This window comes from Macrotis lagotis, chromosome 1, assembly GCF_037893015.1.
Source record: "Macrotis lagotis isolate mMagLag1 chromosome 1, bilby.v1.9.chrom.fasta, whole genome shotgun sequence".
NCBI classification, from domain to species: domain Eukaryota; kingdom Metazoa; phylum Chordata; class Mammalia; order Peramelemorphia; family Peramelidae; genus Macrotis; species Macrotis lagotis.
In genome coordinates, this window is record NC_133658.1 from 265,681,019 (window position 1) to 265,703,073 (window position 22,055).

The 22,055-nt window shown below is 34.9% G+C and overlaps 1 protein-coding gene across 1 annotated transcript in view; it reads left to right on the forward strand.

The window, feature by feature from the left end:
- Positions 1-18,287, forward strand: part of LOC141504957 (cadherin-like protein 26) — a 61,513-nt gene extending 43,226 nt beyond the window's left edge. The window contains exons 15-18 of the mRNA XM_074210377.1: positions 2,476-2,559; positions 2,898-2,981; positions 3,359-3,442; positions 17,321-18,287. Of these exons, the coding sequence (XP_074066478.1) occupies positions 2,476-2,559; positions 2,898-2,981; positions 3,359-3,442; positions 17,321-17,527 (459 nt within the window). The 3' untranslated portion in view covers positions 17,528-18,287. The remainder of the gene's footprint in view (positions 1-2,475; positions 2,560-2,897; positions 2,982-3,358; positions 3,443-17,320) is intronic.
- Positions 18,288-22,055: the final 3,768 nt, after the last annotated feature.

The following is a 22,055-nucleotide window of genomic DNA, read 5'->3' on the forward strand; positions in this document are numbered from 1 at the left end:
AAGGTTAAAATAATTTGCTCATAGTCACACAGATATCATCTGAATTGGTATTTGAACTAATTCCATGTCTGACAACTAATTTTGGATCATAAAACTATAATCTTTTGCTAGATTTACTATTCTCTCCTCCCCTATATCTGAATTAGAAATATAATCTGTATCTGATTTAGGAATTAAACCTGAATCCCTGTCCTCAACTAAGTTAAGTGACCATAGGCTTAAAATAATTATGAAAATAAATAAGCAATTCTGAAAGATGTATGGGTTTTTGTAATGTATCCATGCATTGTCATAAGCCTTGTTTAGCTCAGATCTGGTTGTCAAAGCTTAAAGAAAATGCTGATCATTGAATCTGGGCTAAACTTGCTATACCCTTAATAATTATAAACTATTACTCGGAGGCTTTGAATTAGAGCTGTCTGTATTCCATCTTTTCATGTGAAGGGATTATACCAAGCAACCACAGTCAGAAACTGCCCAATTTCTTAAGATCTCAGCTATAAAAACAAGAATATATTTGAGAACCCTGCTTTCTCAAGATCACTGGAGCTATTGTTAGCATAAAAATAAAAGACGAACCTTTCAAAATAATTTTTGTATACCTGTTCTGTTTATATGTGGATATATGCAGAACAAAGAACTTTCAAATTTACTTAAATGTAAGAGTTGTGGGACATTCTTCAAATCATGTTATATGAAGACCAATCATTTAACTGACAGCAATACTGTGATTAGAAAAATTATTACTAAATGGCTACAGAAAGACTTTTAACTTTGGAATTCTCTCTGACAAAACAAAGCCAATTCTTAAATGTTCTTAGGGGACAATAGATATACATTGTAAATGAGAAGCTGTTCTCATAAATAGATTTCTAATAGCAAGATATAAGCCTAAAAGACTTCAGTGTTCTCAAATATATTCTTGTTTTTATAGCTGAGATCTTAAGAACTTGGGCAGTCCCTGACTGTGGTAACTGTGGTATAATCCTCCACATGTAAAGATGGTGTAAGGATAGCTCTAATTCACAGCCTCAGAGTAGTAATTTATAACTATTTGGGGTACAGCAAGTTTAGCCCAGATTCAATGATCAGCATTCTCTTTTAAGATTTGAGAGCCAGATCTGAGCTTATAGAAATCTGATAGGACTAAGACACAGGCTATCAATAAAAGAAATAGGACAAAGTAAAAAAGAAATAACTTGAAAGAGAATTAAAAAGAAAAGACAGTTACAATAGGAAGTGGTAAAGAGTGAAGTAAAGCTTTCAAATACACCCAATGTAAGTATTAATAAGAGTGTCAGATGCAGAAATAGAGAACCGAAGGACTAGGGCTTTCATTTGGAACCCCAACACTCCGATAAAATCAGGGTGAGATGACAGGGAAGGATACCCCAACTACAGAGCATGCAGCCATCATCCTGATTTTGATTTTGGTCCCTGACATGGCTGGTCCATGGGCTGTGTGTCATAGTTTGTTACTAATGCACTGGTGATCCTGGAGGTGGGACTATGCAGGAAGGGCATGGTAATGAAAGAACCTTAATAAGTGTGACCCTAGTAGAGTGAGCTCATGCTGGACCCTCAATCCCAGCCACAAATACCACTGGTAAATCAGAAGTGAGTTGCCCCAAATTGTTTAGAAATTTAACAACAGAGCAGAGACTGGAACCTAAGTCTTCTGTACCTGATCCATTGTTCTTTCATATGTATCTATTTGCTATTATGATAGACTGTTTACTTCTGCTCTTAATCAATTATTTTTAAAATCTCTAGTAGGCCAGCAATATGTATTAAAAGATCTAGCAGTTGGAGATTCTGGGTGTTCTCCCATTCAGCCTATCCTCTACACAATTTATTTCTGATTCTCTTGGTTATTTATTTAGGCTGTCTTTTGTTCAGTGTGCTTTACTTGGCTTTGAGAGAAATACAGAATTTAAATAAGACATGACTTCTGGCCAAATGAAACAAAATCATAGAAAGTGACAACTTCAACGACAAATAATATTGAATGATACATCCATTAGGTGCAAAGTATATGAGTTCCTAAGGGGGAAGTTACTATCAACTAGGATTCAGAGAAGACTAGGTAGAGTAGAGCTTTTAAGGGTTGGGGGGTTGTAGATTGTAAAGGCTAGAGAAAAAAAAGGAAGAAAAGTCATCCTAGGTAAAGGGAACACTATGAGCAAAGATACTAACTAATGAGTTCAGAAAATGACTAGTCTGTTGGGATCATATGCTTCCAGGTAGGAGATGCTCCAAATCAGAATCAGAGTAACATCTTAGAAGCTTGGTTTGAAAAATATTTCATCATAGTAGGGAATGGTAACAAGCTTATGTGACTCAGAGCTGGTGTGAGTGTCTGCTTAGGTTGTGTGTATGGTGGCTTTCGGGCAGAAATGGTGGATGTAAACATAGATTATGCTGATCTAAGAACACTGTCAGTATTTCTACAACTTGGACTTCTTTATGTTATAGTATTATCCAAAGGACACAAGCAGCCTGTATACTAAAAGCCAACAGGAAAGAATGGAAGGGAAAATGGCGGAGATACTATTTCAAGTAAGAAGGTTTTATTTTTGTTTGTTTTTAATTTCTTTTTAAGTTCTCTCTTTTTATATTGCAATAATTTCCTGGTATACTTCTTTACCTTTGAGCTCTTCTTTATAACAAATGGTTAATAAGAGAAGCTGAACTGACTAACAATATATACAATAATCCACACCATAGTCCAAAAGTATTCATCTCAATGGAGACTTGTGACTCAGAGCTAGTATGATTTTCTGCCTAAGTTGTTTGTATGGTGACTCTAGGGCAGAAATGGTAAGTATAAACATAGGTTATACTCATCTAATAACACCTACTGATGTTTCTACAAATTGGACTTATTTCTGTTACAGTACTGTCTAAATGATGTAAGCAGCCTGAATTCTAAAAGTCAACTGGAAAGGATGGAAGGAAAAATGGCAGAGTTGCCAACTCAAGTAAGGTTCTATTTTTGTTTATTTCTTTTTAAGTTTTCTCTTTTTTACTGCAATCATTTCCAGTATACTCCTTTGTATTTGAACTCTTCTTTATAACAAGTAGTTAATAAAGCAGGCTGATCTATCTAATAATATATATAATATATATATATGTATGTATATATATATATATATATATATATGTATATATAATCTACATCATAGCCCAAAATATTTCCTTTCAGTGGGGAATGGTGACAAGCTTATGTGTCTCAGAGCTGGTGTGATTTTCTGTCTGGGGTGTTTATAGGGCAGAAATAGTAGGTATAAATGTAGGTTACACTAATCTAATAAATACCTATCGGTGTTTCTATAACATGAACTTCTTTATTTTACAGTACTATTCAAATGATTTAAGTGGCCTATATATTAAAAGCCAACTGGAAAGGATGGGAGGAAAAGTGACAGAGATACTAACACAAGTAAGAGGGTTTTATATTTGTGTGCTTTTAATTTTTTAAGTTTTCTCTTTTTATACTGCAATCATACTTCTTCATGTTTGAACTCTTCTTTATAACAATCAATTAAATAAGATAAGTTGACCTATGTGACAATATATACAATAATTGACCCTCCTTCTAATTCTTTCCAAAAAAAGAACATAATATATTTCATCATTGGTTCTTTGGACCCAAGACTGGTCATTGCAATCCATCTAAATTTTGTATGAATTTTTAAATAATTTCAACTTTTCTATTTGTTATTATTATTATTATTATTATTGACATTCATTTAAAATTTTATGTCATAAAATTAGTTTGATAGTATACTCCTTTATTTTTTCAAACAGTTTATATAGAATTGGAATTAATTTGTTCTTTAAATATAAATCTATCTAGTCCTAGAGTTTTTTCCCTTAGGGAGTTCATTTATGACTTGTTCTATTTTTTTCCTAAGATGGCTTTATTTAAGCATTCTATTTTGGTTAATGTGAACAATTTATATTTTTTTTGAAATGTTCATTCATTTCACTTAGAATTGTTAGTTTTATCGACACATAATTGGGTAACCCAGTTCCTAGTCATTGCTTTAATTTCATCTTCATTGGTAGTGCATTCACCCTTTTCATTTTTGATACTGATTAATTTTGTTTTCTTTCTTTTTTAAAAAACAAACATAACTGATTATTTACTATTTTGTGTTTTTTTATCTCCATAAAACCATTGGTTAGTTCAATGATATTTTTACTTTAATGACTATTTATCTCTCCTTTGATTTATAGGATTTCAATTTTGTTGTTTAATTGTTTAATTTTCCCTTTTATCATTTATTTTTAGTTGCATATCTAATTTATTAATCTGTACTTTCTCTCTTTTATTGATGTTTGCATTCAGAGATATAAGTTGTCCCCTCAATACTGCTTTGGCTGCATCCTACAAATTTTGTTATATTATCTCATTGTAATTCCCATTAATGAAATGCTTTATTATGTCTGTGTTTTATTCTTTGATCCACTCATTCTTTAGGATTAGAATACTTAGTTTTCAATTGATTTTTCACTTATGCTTTAAAGATCATTTATATAATATAATTTTAATTGCATTATGGTCCAGAAAGGAGCCATTTAATATTTTTGCCTTTCTACATTTGTTTATAAGATTTTTATGCCCTAATGAATGGTTAATTTTGTGAAGGTTCTATGTATAACTATGAAAAAAGTATTTTTCTTCCTATTCCCATTTAGATATCTCTATATCTAATTTTCCTAAAATTCTATTCATCACCTTAACTTCTTTATTATTTAGTTTGTGATTAGATTTAGCCAGTTTTGAGAGAGGTAAATTGATGTCCTCTACTAATATATAGTTTTGCTATCTATTTTCTCCTGTAATTCATTTAGCTTGTCATTTGGTGCATATACATACATAAATACATATATACATACATGTATATATATATATTTAATATTGATATTACTTCATTGTTTAAAGTACCTTTTAGCAAAAGGTAGTATTCCTGCTCATCTCTTTTATTTAAATCTGTTTTGTTTTTCCTTTGTTGGAGATCATAATTGCTACTCTTGCCTTTTTAACTTAAGCTGAAGTATAATAGATTCCGTTGTAGAGCCTTATTTTAGTCTTTGTTTACATATTTCGATATCAGGCATGTTTCTTATAAACAACTCATAGTTGAAATCTGGTTTCTGATTTATTCTGCTATCTGTTCCTGGTCACATTCACACTTATGTATGAATTGTATTTCTCTCCATTCTATTTACTCTCTCTCTCTCTCTCTCTCTCTCTCTCTCTCTCTCTCTCTCTCTCTCTCTTTCTCTTTCTCTCTCTCTCCCCTTCCCCTCCCCTCCCTTTCTTTTTTCACCTCTCCATCTCTCCTTGTTCCCCCTCTTTTTATCTATTCTGCCCCTCCTCAGAAGTCTGTTTTAATTTTGATGACTGTCTTCCTTAATCTGATATTCTTCTTATCACCACCCCTTTCTATTAGCCCTTGCTCTCCTACCTCCTTGCTGGATCAGATAGATTTCTATACCCAACTAACTGTGGATGGGGGGTGATTACTGAGTGTCTGTCTGTATGTATGTATGCACATATATATATATATATATGTGTGTGTGTGTGTGTGTGTGTGTGTGTGTGTATAGAAATATATATATATATTTTCCCTCTTCAAACCAATTCATGAGAGTGAGCATTGCCTGCCTCACAAATTTTCCCCTTCACTTTACTCTTCCTTGTCCATGTTCTTTTACATTAGATAATTTTCATTTTCCCTCTCTCTTCTCCTTTCTCCTAGCATATCCCTTTTTCTTAGTCTTTCATTCTTTTTTTTGAACATAAAAGACATACAAAATATAAAAGACTCACAGTCATGCCTTCAGTCTGTTTAGTATCCTTCTAACTTCCCTAATAAAGATAAAATTCTTAAGAATTACATATGTTATCTTCCCATATAAGAATGTAAACAGTTTCACTTTATTTACTCTCATATGATTACCTTTCTCTAGATTTGTGTTTAAATGTCAGATTTTCTATTCAGTTCTGGTTTTTCATCAGGAGTGATTAAAAATCCTATATTTGTAAATGCATATTTTCCCTAAAAGATTTTATTCAGTTTTGCTTGACAGATTATTCTTGGTTGGAACCTTAACACCTCTGCCATCTGGAATATCAAATTCCAGACCCTTCACTCCTTTATATTGGCATCTGCTAAATCTTGTATGCTCCTATCTGTTATTCCATAGTATTAGAATGGTTTCTTTTTATTGTTTTTAATATTTTCTCCTCGATCTTGTAGCTCTGAAATTTTGCTTTAATTTTCCTGGAAGATTTCATTTTGGGATCACTTTCAGAAGTTGGCCAGTGGACTCTTTCAAATCCTATTTTGCCCTCTGGTTCTAAAATACCTTTCTTTGATAGTTTCTTAAAGCTTGATACTTAGGTTCTTTTTATCATGGTTCTCAGGTATTCTAATTATAATTCTTATAATCTCTCCTAGAGCTATTTTCTAGGTCATTTTTTTGATTTTCCCCATTTCTTTTTTTCTTTATTTTGTTTTATTTTTCTTGGTGTCTTATATATTTAATAATTTCTACTTGCCTGGTTCTAATTTTTAAGTAATTAATTTCTTTAATGCACTTGCTGTTAAAGTGCTGCACTCAATATGGCAGCAAATTTGGAAAACTCAATAGTGGCCCCTGGATTCGTAAGATTTAGTTTATGTACCAATTCTAAAGAAAGGCAAAGCCAAGGAATATTCAAATTACTGAACAATTGCACTTGTTTCACATGCCAATATGGATGGCTTAAAATTCTTCAAACTAGACTTCAGCAGTATATGAACTGAGAATTAGCAAAAAAAAAAAGTAGGCTGGTTTTCAAAGAGATAGAGGAATTAGAGACCAAATTGCCAACGTTTACTGGATATAGAGAAAGCAAAGGAGTTACAGAAAAATATCTACTTCTGCATCATTGTCTACGCCAAAGCCTTTGACTGAATCATAACAAAATGTGGCAAGTCCTCATAGAGAAGGGAGTATCCTGAGGATTATTTCCTGAGAAATCTTTATGTGGATGATAAAACAACAGTTAAAACTGAACATGGAACAACTAATTAGTCTGAGATTGTAAAAGGAGCACAATAAGGCTGCATGTTGTCACTTTATTTGTTTAAATTTTTTGCAGAGTACGTCATTTGAAATGCCATGCTTGATAAAATCAAAAGCTAAAATTAAGGTTGTTGGGAAAGATATAAACAGCCTGATCTGCAAATAATACAACTTTGATGGCAGAAAGTGAAGAATTTAAAAAGACTCTTGACAAAGAGAAAAAAGGAGAGTATAAAAGCTAACTTGAAGTTTAACATAAAAAAAAGGAAAAAGAAGATCTTAGCAAATGGTCCTAATACTTCCTAGCAAACAGAGAGAGAGAGAAGAAATGGAAGCAGTGTTAGATTTTTATATTCTTGTGCTCAAAGATCACTGCAGTTGATAACTTTAGTCATGAAATTAAAATATGCTTGGCTCCTTGAAAAAAGAAAAGCTATGGCCAATTTGGATAGTATACTAAAAAAACAGAGTTATATCTTTCCCAGAAAATATCCATATAGTCAAAAATATCATTTTTCCAGTAGCAATGTATGGCTGTGTAAATTGCATGATAAGAAAAACAAATTTCAACAGAATCAATGCTTTTGAATTGAGGTATTAGAGAAGACTTTTTGAGTCTCTTGGACAGAAGCAGGGAGATCAAATCAGTTAATACTTAAAAAAATAATTCACCCTATTCAGTGGAGAGTTCAAATACTGAAGATGAAGCTTAAATACTTTGGCCACCTAGTGATCAGATGGTACTCATTGGAAAAGACTCTGATGTTGGGAAATGTTGAAAGTAAAAGGAAAAGGTGATGTCAGAGGATGAGATGGATAAATAGTGTCATGGAAAAAACAAACATGAATTTGGTTAGATTTCAAGAGATGGTAGAGAGTAGGAGGATTTAACATGTTATTTTCTTTGGGTTCATAAAGAGTAATACATTACTAAATGACTGAACAACCTTTTATTCCATTTGGCCAATTTTGCTTAAAACTTTATTTCCTTCAATATTTTATGGGTATTTTTTGCTAAGCTGTTAATTTTCTTTTCATAATTTTCTTGCATTATTCTCATTTCTTTTCCCAATTTTTCTTCTACTGCTCTTATTTAATTTTTAAAATAATTTTTGTCTTTTAAAAATTTCTTTATGACTTCTAGGAATTCTCATTGGACTTGTGTTCAATCTGTATTTCTCTTTGAGGTTTTGCTTATAGATGTTTTCTTATCATTGCCTTTTTCTAAGTTTATGCTGTGAGCTTCCTTATTACCAGATTTTTTTGTTGTTATTGTTTGCTTATTTTCCAAGTCTATTTCTTGACTTTGAACTTTGTATTAGATTTGGGCTCTTCTGGGGCAGCTAGGTGGCACAGTGGATAGAGCACCGGCCCTGAAGTCAGGAGCACCTGAGTTCAAATCTGGCCTCAGACACTTAATAATAATTACCTAGTTGTGTGGCCTTGGGCAAGCCACTTAAGCCCATTTGCCTTGCAAAAACTAAAAAAAAAAAAAAAAAAAAAAAAGATTTGGGCTCTTCTCACTTGGAGCATGATAAGAGAAGAGGGGAGGGTCACTCCCAAACTTCAGGTTCTTTTAAAGACCTTCTGTTTCCTTAACTAGTTCTGGGGTGTTCTGTACATATTCTGTGCTTTCTATGTGTTCACTTCTCTTCTAGATTGCATTTTGACTCCATTACTAACAATTCTTTCTGCTATGAAGCCATCACCAGGAATTATGACTTCAGTTCTTTCCCCCCTTCCCCTCCCCCTCCCCTTCTCCCTCTCCCCTTGCCTCTCCCCCCCTTCTTCCTCTCTCCCCTCCTCCTGCCCTGCCTCTCCCTCTCCCTCTCCTTCCCCCCCCTTTCTTTCTCCCACCCTTGGCATTAAAGCTTCAACTTGGAATTAGGTAACTTGTAATGAAGTTGTTGAGTAACACCTGGTCCGGTACCTGCACAGTGACCTTTGTAAAAATCTCTTTCTGATCATTTGTCCAATTTTTTTTGCCATCTCTGGGCTGGGAGCTCCCCAAGTTACTGCTGCTGCTGAGGAACAAATCTCCTTTGAGGCCTAAGGCTGGTGCTGCACATTGACCTAGTCCCCACTCCGGTGTTACAGTTCTCTTTTCTGGTCTCCTAAGTTGCCTTAGCCAGGAAAACTGTGTCACCTTGATCTCTTGTTATATATTCCACTCCAGAATTTGATTTTTTAAAGTATTTTAAAGTTATTTGGATGAGAATGTTGGCAGTTTGGTGGTAATGATGTTTCCTCTATTGCTCCATTTTGACTTCACCTTAAGATTATTTAGAATCTGTTTTTGTTTAATTTTTTTAAATTAAAGTTTTCAATTTGTCATGTACTTGGCTCATTGCTATAGTTAAATATGAACTCTTTTAAAAAAAACACAGCAAAACAAGCTTATCTGATTAAATCTTGGCCAACATGGCTGACTGCATTATAAATTCTACACAAAGAAAAATAGAAAATTTCTGATTAGAGAAAAATATATATTGCAGGAGGGAATAAAGAAATTGTTTGAAGTAGATTTGAGCCTTTTATTTGTATTTCCTCAAATAGTGGGAACAAAAACTTTATTCTGAAAGACTGCATAATATATTGAACTCAGAAAACATGAGTTTCTATCCCAATTATTTTATTTACTACTTGTGTGACCTTGAGTATGTGATTTAACCTTTTTAAACTTGAGTTGCTGTACCTTAAAAAAAAGAATCAGGTTGTACATTCTCTAAGGCCCCTTTTAACTTTTAATTCTATCATCCTAGGCACTATCCCTAAATTCTTCACTTTCTGCCATCAAATTATATAGGCACATCTTGGCTTTTCAGTGCCTGTAGAAACAATACAAAAAAAAAAAAAAAACCAGTAGAACTATGGCTTACTTCCAGTTCTAGCTTCAAGGTCACCATGAGTCAAACTCCCAGTCCTGCAGTGATCATCTCCAGCCCTTAAAACTGGGGAGGATAAACAGTATAGGAAAAAATGTCCATTTCTTGGAGCTGAGATAGTTCACTAACATATAACAGATAAGGATGGCCTAGAAGAGCAAGGCACGGAAGAGAATAGAAGCAAGAGAATAGCAGAAAGGACTATTTCAGTCTGCCCAGTTTTAAAGTCCTAGGAAGCCACTCAAAGAGGCTACCTCACTCCAGTGGTAGGGGATAAAGCAAACACCATAAGAGACAACCTGGTCCTGCTCAAAGTGTAGAGAAACAAAGTTTCTCCTTTGGTCCATTTGTTCATATACTTTCAAGGTTTGGGGAAAGAAACTATTTTACTTACTTATCACAAGGACTGAATCTTCCAACAGAGATACTACTAAAAGCATATACAGATATCCAAACCCTATCATCCTTGCAGCTGCCACACTGATTCCAGGATTTTGGACTCTGGTGTATAGCAAGTTAGTCGAACTGAAAAATCCAGTGCCTTCTAAACCAAAGGTTGAGATCAGGATATTTTTCCTACTTTAATTGGAACTTTTATTTTTATATTAAAATTATATAAAATTTTATATTAAAATTTTTAATTAACAGAAACTTTTTTTTCCCTCTCACTCTTGCCTTCTTGATGCATTGAAAAGAAAAAATAGCAAATTCCTTGTCCAACATGCTGGGTCAAGCAAAACAAATTTCCTCATTGGTTGTATTAAAAATATATATTTAAATCTCAGTATACATCCTGAATTTATCATTACTCTCTTAGGTGATGAACAGCATTATTCATCAACATCCAGAATCTTGGGGTCATTGTATTAATCAGTGTTCATTGAGGTGTTGTTTTTGTATTTTTTACAGTGTTGCAATTATATAAATTTTGCCCCAGTTATGTTCATTTCATTCTTCTTCAGTTTATCCAAGTCTTCATACTTATTGATGTTACAATATATATTGTTCTGATTCTTCCTACTTCATTCTGAATCAATTCAAACAAATATTTCCATATCTTTTTGAAATCACTTATTTCACTGGGGCGGCTAGGTGGCACAGTGGATAAAGCACCGGCCCTGGAGTCAGGAGTACCTGGGTTCAAATCTGGTCTCAGACACTTAATAATTACCTAGCTGTGTGGCCTTGGGCAAGCCACTTAATCCCATTGCCTTGCAAAAATCTAAAAAAAAAAAGAAATCACTTATTTCCTAATTTCTTCTAGTGTAAGAGTGTGCCATTCATGTGCCATTACTTGTTTGGCCTTTGCTTAATTAATAGGCATTTCCTTAGATTCCAATTTTTTGCTACAACACAAATAGCTGCTATAAAAATTGCTTAACATTTAGAACCTTTTCTCCTTTCTCTGAGTTCTCTCAATAATAATAATAATAATAATAAATAATTTTTAATAAAAGCAGAAATATCCTATAGGCAGTGTCAAGTAATCCACTTTTTTATTGTCAATTGGTTAGTATCTAAGAGTTCCCTAATCCTCAGTTGCTATTAAGATTCTAAACAACCAAAATACAGCATAAGCATCAATTTCTAAACAAACAGAAAAGATGAATTTCATCTCTATTTTAGGTAGACAGCCTTGAGGGCCTATAAATCATAATATTATACTAATATGACATATCAGAATATCTAAAAAGAACACAATAGAGTATGGCAATTTCAGATATGATATGTAATGTTATATACTCAGATGTAGGTGTATATATATATATATATATATATATATGTGTATATATATATATATATATATGATTATTGAAACCAACTATTGCTACAAGATAAAATTCAAGAGAAAGAACATATACCACCCATCATTCCCATAAAAAGATTCATTAATCACTTGACCAGACATGGGATACTATGAGTATCATAACAGTCTTCATATCCATAAAAGGTCAAGGTGGCAGCAGAAGCTTAACCAGTGAGGTTAATTTTAGACAGTACAGTATTTCTTATATGAGCCATTCATTATCACAATGTGCATAAAATCATATAAACATTAAGAATAAGTAACAAAATCTGTCTTTCCATACTTCCGCTCTACCTTCCCTCACCAGTCTGTCTAAAGAGGGTTCAGCTTCCAGAGTGCACACCAAGGTGATCATCTAACTTGCTCAATGCCAGGCTTCCTCCAAATATTAGAGGAGGAAGATGGGGAACCTGTTGTTCATCAGGTTTTTTGAGAGAGTTGGACAGATTCTAAGACACTGACCACTACATGGTTTATTCCTCTTGGAGACATTTTTTAAACTCTTTAGGACATAGGCTTTTTCTGGTTATCACCTTTACAAATTACCTTTACAAGTATAACAGAACTACCCTGCTCCCCACTGCCTGGACTAAATGTTTATATTTTAACCTTCCCCTCATATACCCTTGGGTTCTTCAGTACCTTAAGGGCTTTAGGGGTATCTAGACTTTGTAAATGGATCTAGTCCCCATTGATAGTGTTCCCTCAGATCCCTTTAACTACTAATAGATGAATTTTTACATAGAACTATTTACTTCAAAAGGTATAATCACAAATATACAAATTCACTCCCCCAGTACATGAGAAATGTATTCCTCCCTCCTCCCTCTCCCTCTTCCCCATAATCTCAGTCTCTGGAGAGAGGAAGGAGTATAGGTTCATACCTGAGCTCAGTTTCAAGTCCAAGACCCTTTTTGAGCTCTAGTCTCAGACATCTTGGCTTTTCAGTGCCTGTAGAAACAATACAAAAAAAAAAACCAATAGAACTATGGTTTACTTCCAGTTCTAGCTTCAAGGTCACCATGAGTCAAACTCCCAGTCCTGCGGTGATCATCTCCAGCCCTTAAAACTGGGGAGGATAAACAGTATAGGAAAAAATGTCCATTTCTTGGAGTTGAGATAGTTCATTAACATATAACAGATAAGGATGGCCTAGAAGAGCAAGGCACAGAAGAGAATAGAAGCAAGAGAATAGCAGAAAGGACTATTTCAGTCTGCCCAGTTTTAAAGTCCTAGGAAGCCACTCAAAGGAGGCTACCTCACTCCAGTGGTAGGGGATAAAGCAAACACCATAAGAGACAATCTGGTTGTGCTCAAAGGAGCCCTTAAGAGGGTCTCCGTGTTAGGAGAATGGGGTGTGCACAAAGAAATCCAGGTTACACAAGAAAATTACCCCTACATAAGGGTGGCTAGGTGGCGCAGTGGATAAAGCACCGGCCCCTGGAGCCAGGAGTACCTGAGCTCAAATCCGGTCTCAGACACTTAATAATTACCTAGCTGTGTGGCCTTAGGCAAGCCACTTAACCCCATTTGCCTTGCAAAAACCTAAAAGAAAAAATTACCCCTACTTGTAGAGGTCATCACCTCTACAACTCCCCTCATTTCCTTCTTCCAAACCTGCATGTCTGCTGGCTTTTTGTGGAAGATTGCCTGTCTTTGTATAAATAGGGGTCTCAGGCTTGTCTGCTCTTCTTGAGTAGGCAATTGAAACAGCCCTTGTGGCTGTTACCTGTTTTCAGATTATTTTAGATGATTCTTGCATTATAAACATTATTGCTTGGAAGAAGTTTTATTAAGCTGATAGAGCTCCAAGGGCATAAATTGGCCAACTGACCTACTTTTTGCCTGACAATTGGAAATTAGCCCAAGCTTTCCAGTTGAGTTCCCACAAATCAGCATTTCTTCTCCTGCAGGTGACCTTTTCACAGCTACATGTCAACTCAAATCTTTTATTTATTTGAGGCCTGTTTATATTATTCAAAATTCAGAACTCTCATCTCTGAGATCAGGGTAAAGATTTCCTAGGTGGCTATCCAAATGACCTATTTATATTTTAGGTCAAGTCAGAAAATCCTAGTTTAAGATTCATCAGAGCAGGCCTGTGTTTGGGAGGATTCAGCACTCCCCACTCCCCAAAGGACATTCCCTTGGTATGTAAAAATCTCTTTAATCTGTTCCTTATGAAAAGGGTCAGTGACTTCTGCCAGAGCACTGATCTCCAGGGTTGGCAGACCAGACCTATCCATACTCTTTAGGTAATCAGTTGGAATCGTAGTTTTGAACATAACCCCTTAGGAGTCTTCATCTTCTTGGGTGATCTCAACCCATTCCATTACTCTCCAGAAATGGATGGGATTTCCAAGGGGCATGTCAACAGAGTCATCTGATTTTCTTGTTGGCTTAGAGAGACAGACAAGGATACTGGTTCAAACATCATATGTTCTCCTTATACCCTTTCCTTGCCTATCTCCTATTCACCCACTTTTGGCAGAGCTAACAGCTCAAATCATTAAATGATTGTCTATTGATCTGATAACTTATTTTAGTAGGACAAGTGCTTCATTCTGCTAGGGAGGCAGAAAAGAATAGGCAGTGATAAGGTTTATTTTAACATGGTCATGATATCCACTACTCATTCAACCAAACAAGTATTTATTAGCACCCATTGTATGCCAGGTCTTGTAACAGAGGCTGTTGATACAAATACAAAGAATAGAACAAGCTTGCTACCCCAAAAGGAAGAGACTGTTTCCTAGGGGAATTCTTTCTCAAGTAATGGCCAGAGTTTAGGTCATATCTTGCAGATAGGAAAGGGGATCAGTGTGATCCATTGTGGTACCTTTAATAATAACAGTAACAACAACAACAATAATAATAACAATAATAATAGTAATAGAGAATAGTAAACATTTATATATCCCTTTAAAATTTGCAAAGTGCTTTACATATTTTGTTTGGTGTTGATCCTTACAATAACCCTAAGAGGTAGATACAATTATCCCCATTTTGGAGCTGAGGGAACTGAGAAACCATTTAAGTGACTTGCCCAGTAAATATCTGAGGTGAGATTTGAACTCCGGTCTTCCTTATTCTAAGACCAGCATTCTATCTATCATACCACCTATCTTGGTTAAAGAAAATCAATTTCTGTACAAAATTCTAGGTCATGCAAAGTTATAACAGGGTTAAGAATCAAGTCATCTGAGCACCAATATAATGGGAGGTCCTTCTATAACCAACATCATAAATTGCTAGGGAGGTACCTTCCCATACCCACTTATGATCTCTGGCACCCTGGTATCTTGTAATTTGGTCAGTGATATTGCTTCCTTATCTTTGAATTCTATGACTTGGATCTGATGATACAGGCAACTGAATTTAAGATGAACTAAGCTTTTTTTATGCAATGGTCATTATAGAAAGAATTCTTCAAGCAAGAGAAAGCAGCAGTGCGTAAAACAAAACAATTGCATCAGATACTGCTTCAAGGTTTCATTTCATTCAATCCCTCCAACAACCCTGTGAAGGTGGGAACATTATTTTAGCTTTATAGCAGAGGGAAAGGGGAAGGGAAAAAGGAAGGCAAAAGAAGGGAAGAAGCCTGTCCTATATGATTTTAAAACATTAAATATAATCTCATTTGATCCTTAAAACTACCCTGAGAGGTAAGGTGATATTATTATTCATACTTTACAGCTAAGGAAAAATGAGACAAACAGAGGTTAAGTGACTATCCCAGGGTCATACAGCTAGTAAGTTGTGAGGTTGGAATTTGAAATCAGTTCTTTCTGACTAAAGCCCAGTTCTCTGTCAATTGTGCCATCAACTGCCTCATGAGAAGAATGAAGCTGAGTCCTGCCTCCAGGAGTGATACTCTTGCAGAATGACAAAAGCCCAGGTTTCTGGTCCAGAATCCATTATTTCATAATGAATTATGGCTGCCTTCATTTTCATAGCTCCAAAGTCTTACACAGCCCCTTTCACTTAATAGGCCCCCAGACAGTGTTGGCAGCATTGAGTTGTAAGTATACCATCCATTCTGTGTACAATGATGTCTTCTTTTGCTGCTGATGGGATTACCATTTTTACTCACACATTTCTGTGTTTTTCAAAGTCTTTGCATATTCTTTTCCTGACTTAGAGGGTGAGATGTTGTTTCTCAATCCCTCATGTTGTCTATATGATCAATGATCTTCCCTTTCCTCTTTTACTTCTTGGTCTACCACGTATCACTGCCTCATTAGTTTCTACAACTCCTATTCCCTTCATTTTCTTTTTATTTACACAATAAGCATCAAAGCTTGTGCTACAAGACTCCAACATTAGATTGTCAGTGATATGAGAGGCTTCTTCTAAATCTTCAAGGCTTAAACTGCCATCATAAAAACTGAATTACTTTTTGTAAGCTCCAGCTCTACCATCTTAAACTTCTTTCTTCACTCAAAAATCAGTTCTAAGTACTGTTCACTTTATGGTTTCAAGATTTATAACTTAAACACTACCAACTTAGCTTTCAGAATTCTTTCCCAGTTTATGTGGACAAATTCAGCATCAGCTACCTGACAAAAAGAGAATGTACATCAAATTTTCCCAAAACTACAACTACAGTATCTTGTCAGTGGAATCATTAAACCCATATTTGTCTGTATTATCTTTGCTTGTATTCTCTTCCCTTTCCCCTGCTGTTTAGAGAAATGCCTGTACAAATTCTTCCTTTACACATATTACAAAAGAATTGTAAACCGTTGTTGGGGAGGGGGGAGATATCTGTTTGATGTCTCAGAAGATTGTACCCAACCATTTACAACCTCATAAGTCTTTCTTTGAAAACAGACATATGAATTTACTAAGCATACAGAAACAGCATTATGTATTGATTACACTGAAGAAATGTTAGCTCCAAAACAAATAGAACAAGTCATCAAGAAGCATTTATTAATCACTTTGGATAGATCACTAGGTTAAATATTTGTTAAGTAGAGAGAAAGAGAAAAGCAGTCCTAAAGCTCTCACATTACAATGAGGGGGATAACATGAAAATAATTACATATATATATATATGTGTGTGTGTGTGTGTGTGTGTGTGTGTGTACACACACACACACACACACAATACCAAGGGAAGATCATCTTAGAGGAAAGGCACTATATGTAAGTGAGGAAGCTGTGATCTGGAGAGGTTTGGGATCACAAAGCTAACAAAGGTCTGAGGGATGATTCAGGCCTGTGTCTTCCTGAACTTTTTCTCATTACCAGGTAGGAGGTCTTTCACAGTTCTTTCCAAGTGCTCCACATAAATGACTGGCCTTACCCAACCATCACTTTCTTTTTGTTTTCCTCAGTCAGTTCTAACCCTCGGCAGCACCTCTTCTCCTAGGCTTCTCTCCAGAATGTAGAAATAGCGATCTTCCTGGAATCTGGAGACTTGACTGACACATATCAATAAGAGTTTTGATGATTACCTTGTGTTTTCATTAAAATGATTAAAAAGTGAAGACTTTAGTGGGAGTTTGTGTCTGACCTGCATCTTCTTTCCTTCTTCTAGAAGCTCAACGATATTAACTTCCTGGAAGATGGCAACACTACTTGCCAGCCACACATTTACACGGATGAGGGAGAATTTAAAGCAGCTGAATCTCTTAGCTCACTTGCTTTGACAGAAAATGACCTGCCTGAAGATTTTCTGGATGATTTAGGATCAAAAGGAATTGCCCTTGAAAAAATCTATTCCAAATCAGTCCTTCTGAAATAAGGCACATATCTGGAAAATTGGTAGTCATACCTGAAGAGGCCTTACTTTATTAAGGACAATTTTATTTCTTAATTCAATCTATTGGACTTCTGTGAAAGTTAGTTAATGATTTGAAAAATGCTGGGAATTCTTGAAACAGGAATAGTAGGCAAGAGAGAAGGAAGAAAGTTGGATTAAAGAAAGAACTTGTTTTTCTACAGATATGAATGTTACTGATAATGGAACTTGTTCTATTTTATTTGTTTTATAGCTATAAATATGACTAGACAGATCAATAGTTCCCTATGAAGTTTTTTGAATAGGATTGATTTAAACTAGGGACAAATAAAAGAAACAAAATAATTTCCCTTGCTTTTTCTTGTTTTTCAATATTTGAAAGTTTTATTATTTATTTTGACATTCTTTTCCTTTTAAATTTTAATTTCAATTTTTCTCCTTCCTCATCCTCTCTCTTGCCTACTGAGAAGACAAGTAAAATGATATCAATCCACATGTAAAATATATTTCCATATTAGCCATAATTTTTTTAAAAAACAAGAAAAATAAAGTGAGAAAATTATATTTCAATTTGCAGTCAAGAGTTCATCAGTTTTATCTATGGTATTGAATAGTTGTTTTTCATCCCAAGTCCTTTGGATCATTGTAATAGTGAAAGAAGCCATGTCTTTCACAAATTGATCATCATAACATTTCTGTTCTTGTGCACAATGGTCTCCCAGTTCAATTCTTCTCACTTCACTTTTCATCAGTTTATGGAGGTCATGCCATGTTTTTTTTTTTTTTTTCTGAATCCACTTCCTGTCATTTCACCTAGCACAATAATACTCCCATCACATTCATATGCCACAACTTGGTCACCCATTGCCTGACGGATGAGCATACTATTTCCAATTTCTTGCCACCACAAAATGAACTGCTACAAATATGCCTCTATGTCTAGATCATTTTCCTTTTTCTTTGATCTCTTTGGGATGGAGAACCAGTAGTGGTATTTCTGCACAATTTTATAGCCTTTTGGGACTAGTTCCAAATTGTTTTCCAGAATGGGTGAACCAGTTCTCTAAGTGTACCAGATTTTCCCTCATCCCCTCCAATATTTGTCATTCATGATAGGTATGAGGCAGTATCTTAGAGTTATTTTAATTTGCATTTTTAATCAATAGCGATTTGGAGCAATTTTCATATGACCATAGATAGCTTCAATATCTTTTTTTCTGAAAACTTCCTATTTATATCCTTTGACCTTTGATGTCCTATGCCCTCTGTCTGTATAAATTTCTGTCATAATAATGATAATATTCTTTGCAGTTATATGCAGAATCATCCCATATAGGAATGTAAAGTTTAACTTTATTAAATCTCTTATGATTATTTGTACATGTTTATCTCTTTATATGATATTCCAATCTTCTGATCCTCTAACATGGAAACTGCTAAATCTTGAAGTATTTTGACTATGACTCACAATATTTGAATTATTTCTTTCTGACTACTTGAAGTATCTCTTTGACCTAGGAGATCTGGAATTTGGCTATAATATTTCTCGGATTTTTGTGGAATCTTTTTCAAAAAGTGATGAGTAGACTCTTTTGATTTCTATATTACCCTCTGGATGTAAGATACTAGCGTAATTTTTCTTAATAATTTCTTGAAATATATTATTTAGGCTCTTTGGGGGGGGCAGGGCTTGCAAGGCAATGAGGTTAAGTGACTTACCCAAGATCACACAACTAGGCAATTATTAGGTGTCTGAGACTGGATTTTAACTCGGGTCCTCCTGACTCCAGGGGTAGTATTCTATCCACTGTGCCACCTTCCTAGCCCAGGTTTTTTGGGAGGGTGATTTTTGCAAGGCAATGGGGTTAAAATGACTTGCTCAAGGTCATACAGCTAGGTAATTATTAAGTGTCTGAGGTTGGATTTGAACTCAGGTCCTCTTGACTCCAGGGCAGTGCTCTATTCATTGCACCACCTAACTGTCCCACCAGGCTCTTTTTTTCATTATAACTTTGAGGTAGTTCAATAATTCTTATATTATCTCTCCTCAATTTGTTTTCCAGGTCAAATGTTTTCTCATATAATAACTCACATTCTTTTCTTTTTTTTTTTTTTTTAATGTCTTGATGTCTTGTGGATTCATTAGTTTCCACTTACCCAGTCCTAATTTTTAAGAAATGATTCTTGGGGCGGCTAGGTGGCGTAGTGGATAAAGCACCGGCCTTGGAGTCAGGAGTACCTGGGTTCAAATCTGGTCTCAGACACTTAATTACCTAGCTGTGTGGCCTTGGGCAAGCCACTTAACCCCATTTGCCTTGCAAAAACCTAAAAAAAAAAAGAAATGATTCTCTTTAGTGAATTTTTGTGCCTTCTTTTCCATTTGTCCTGTTCTACATTTTAAGAAGGTATTTTCTTCAGTAATTTTTGTGATTCTTTTGCCACTAGTCAAAGGTATTGTTTCTTCCATATTTTTGTGCCTCTTTTACCAAACTGTTCATTCTTTTTCATAATTTTCTCACATCACTCTCATTTCTTTTCCAGTTTTCTACCAATCTTATCTTTTTTTCTTTAATTCTAAAAATTCATGATGGGCTTAGATGCAGTTAGTATTCTTTGAGGTTTTATTTATAACTGCTTTCACATTGTTTTCTTCTGAAATTATGTTTTGGTCTTCCCTGCCACTGTAGTAGCTTTTTATGGTCAGATTCATTTTTTTTTGTTGTTGTTTCATAATTTTCCTAGCCTCCTGACTTGAAACTTTATGTTAAAGTTGGGTTCTACTCCCTTAGAAAGAGGGAGGCACTGTCCCAAGCTTCAGAATTTTTCATGCTACTGTTTTCAGAGCTAGTTCTGGGGGTATGCAAGCTTTTGATGCTTTCAAAATGATGTGATCCTAGAGAGAGATATTCGTTGCTTTCCTGCTTAATAGACATGTATTTGTCTAAGAAGGGACAAGAACTGTGACCTGAGTCCTTGCTCTCTGATGACCAACCATAGATGTTGCTTTCTGTCCTTGAACTGTGGCCCAGAATGTAAATGGCAATAGAATGTCCATCAGTGCCAACTGTACCCAGTGACAGCAAAAGGTCCCCTGTAATTTCTTTTTGATCATTTGTCTGACCCTGTTACCATCTCTGAACTGAGAGCTGCTATTGTGGCTGCTGCTGCCACCACCACATGTGTGGATTCCAGACAGATCTTCCCCATTGTTACAAATTTCTCCATCTAACCTCCAAATTTTCTTAAACCAGAAAAAAATCTCATCCTAATCTTTTGTTGACTCTTGTGTTAGTTTTATTACAAGAGGAATTGAAAGATAAAGACCTAAAAAGAATGCTTCTATGCACTTTTTATAAAATGAACCAATATATGTACATGCATATAAATAGAAAACGTATTTTCTAAAAATGTATGTACATACACACATAGAAAGCTAGGTGGTTCAGTGAATAGAGTGCTGAGCCTGGAGTCAGAAAAATCTGAATTCAAATCTGACCTCAGATATTTACCAGCTGGGTGATCCTTGGCAAATCATTTAACTCCTTTACCTCAGTTTCCTCATCTGTAAAATAAGAAAATGATAAGCCACTACAATACTTTTGCCAAGAGAATCTTAAATAGGATCATAAAGACTGAAAAATGATCAAACATTATGCATAGGTATACTTACATATGTGTGTGTGTGTGTGTGTGTGTGTGTGTTGGTTGGTTGTAGAACTGGTAACTTTTTGTCAGTTACAACTCACAAAAAAGCTTTTTAGCAAAAACCAAAGTAGTTATCATCCATCTTGGTGCTAGGAATATTTGCACTGAGAAAGTCATAGATCTTTGAAATTTCAAGGAAATTTTTTTAAGTATAGATTTTTTTTCTAGTAGGATTAGTGAGCAATGAATACATTAATATAGATAAGTAAAATGAAGATTTCAATCACTCTTAAAACCTTAATTAAAACTATACAATAAAAGGAATACTATTCCCACAATATGAAACACTTACAGGTCAACCTTTTGGTTTTATGCCATAAATTGTATTTAACAGGTTACCAAAAACTAGGAAGGATTGAGGAGAGTAATAATACAATCTTTATCCATATTACAAGTTTGAGTCTTTTTTTTCCTTTTTACCTGTAAGATATTACATCTGTGTAAGATATATGTCCGCATGGCCTGCTGAAAAAAGTGCTGATATGGTTTGAAGGTTGCATGAATATATAATCTCTGGAATCTGCCCCACTCTCCTTTAAGGAACACTATGATCTCTGCCTTGTAGTGAGAGAGGGGGATGGGGAGGGGAAAGGGCTATGGTTGGGTGCCCTCTTTTTCTTATCTATTTCCAAGACAATTATTAGACTAGAATTATATTTATCTACCCCCTTCAAATACTTTTTTGGCTATAATTATGGAGGGTTTAAAATAGAACTACTTTCTTAGTCACTCTTAAGGGAGAGGGTAACCCCAAGATCTGCCAACCTGAGTCATTCCCACCAAACACTAATTATAGCTTTTTTTCAAATAACTAATAGCAAGAAAA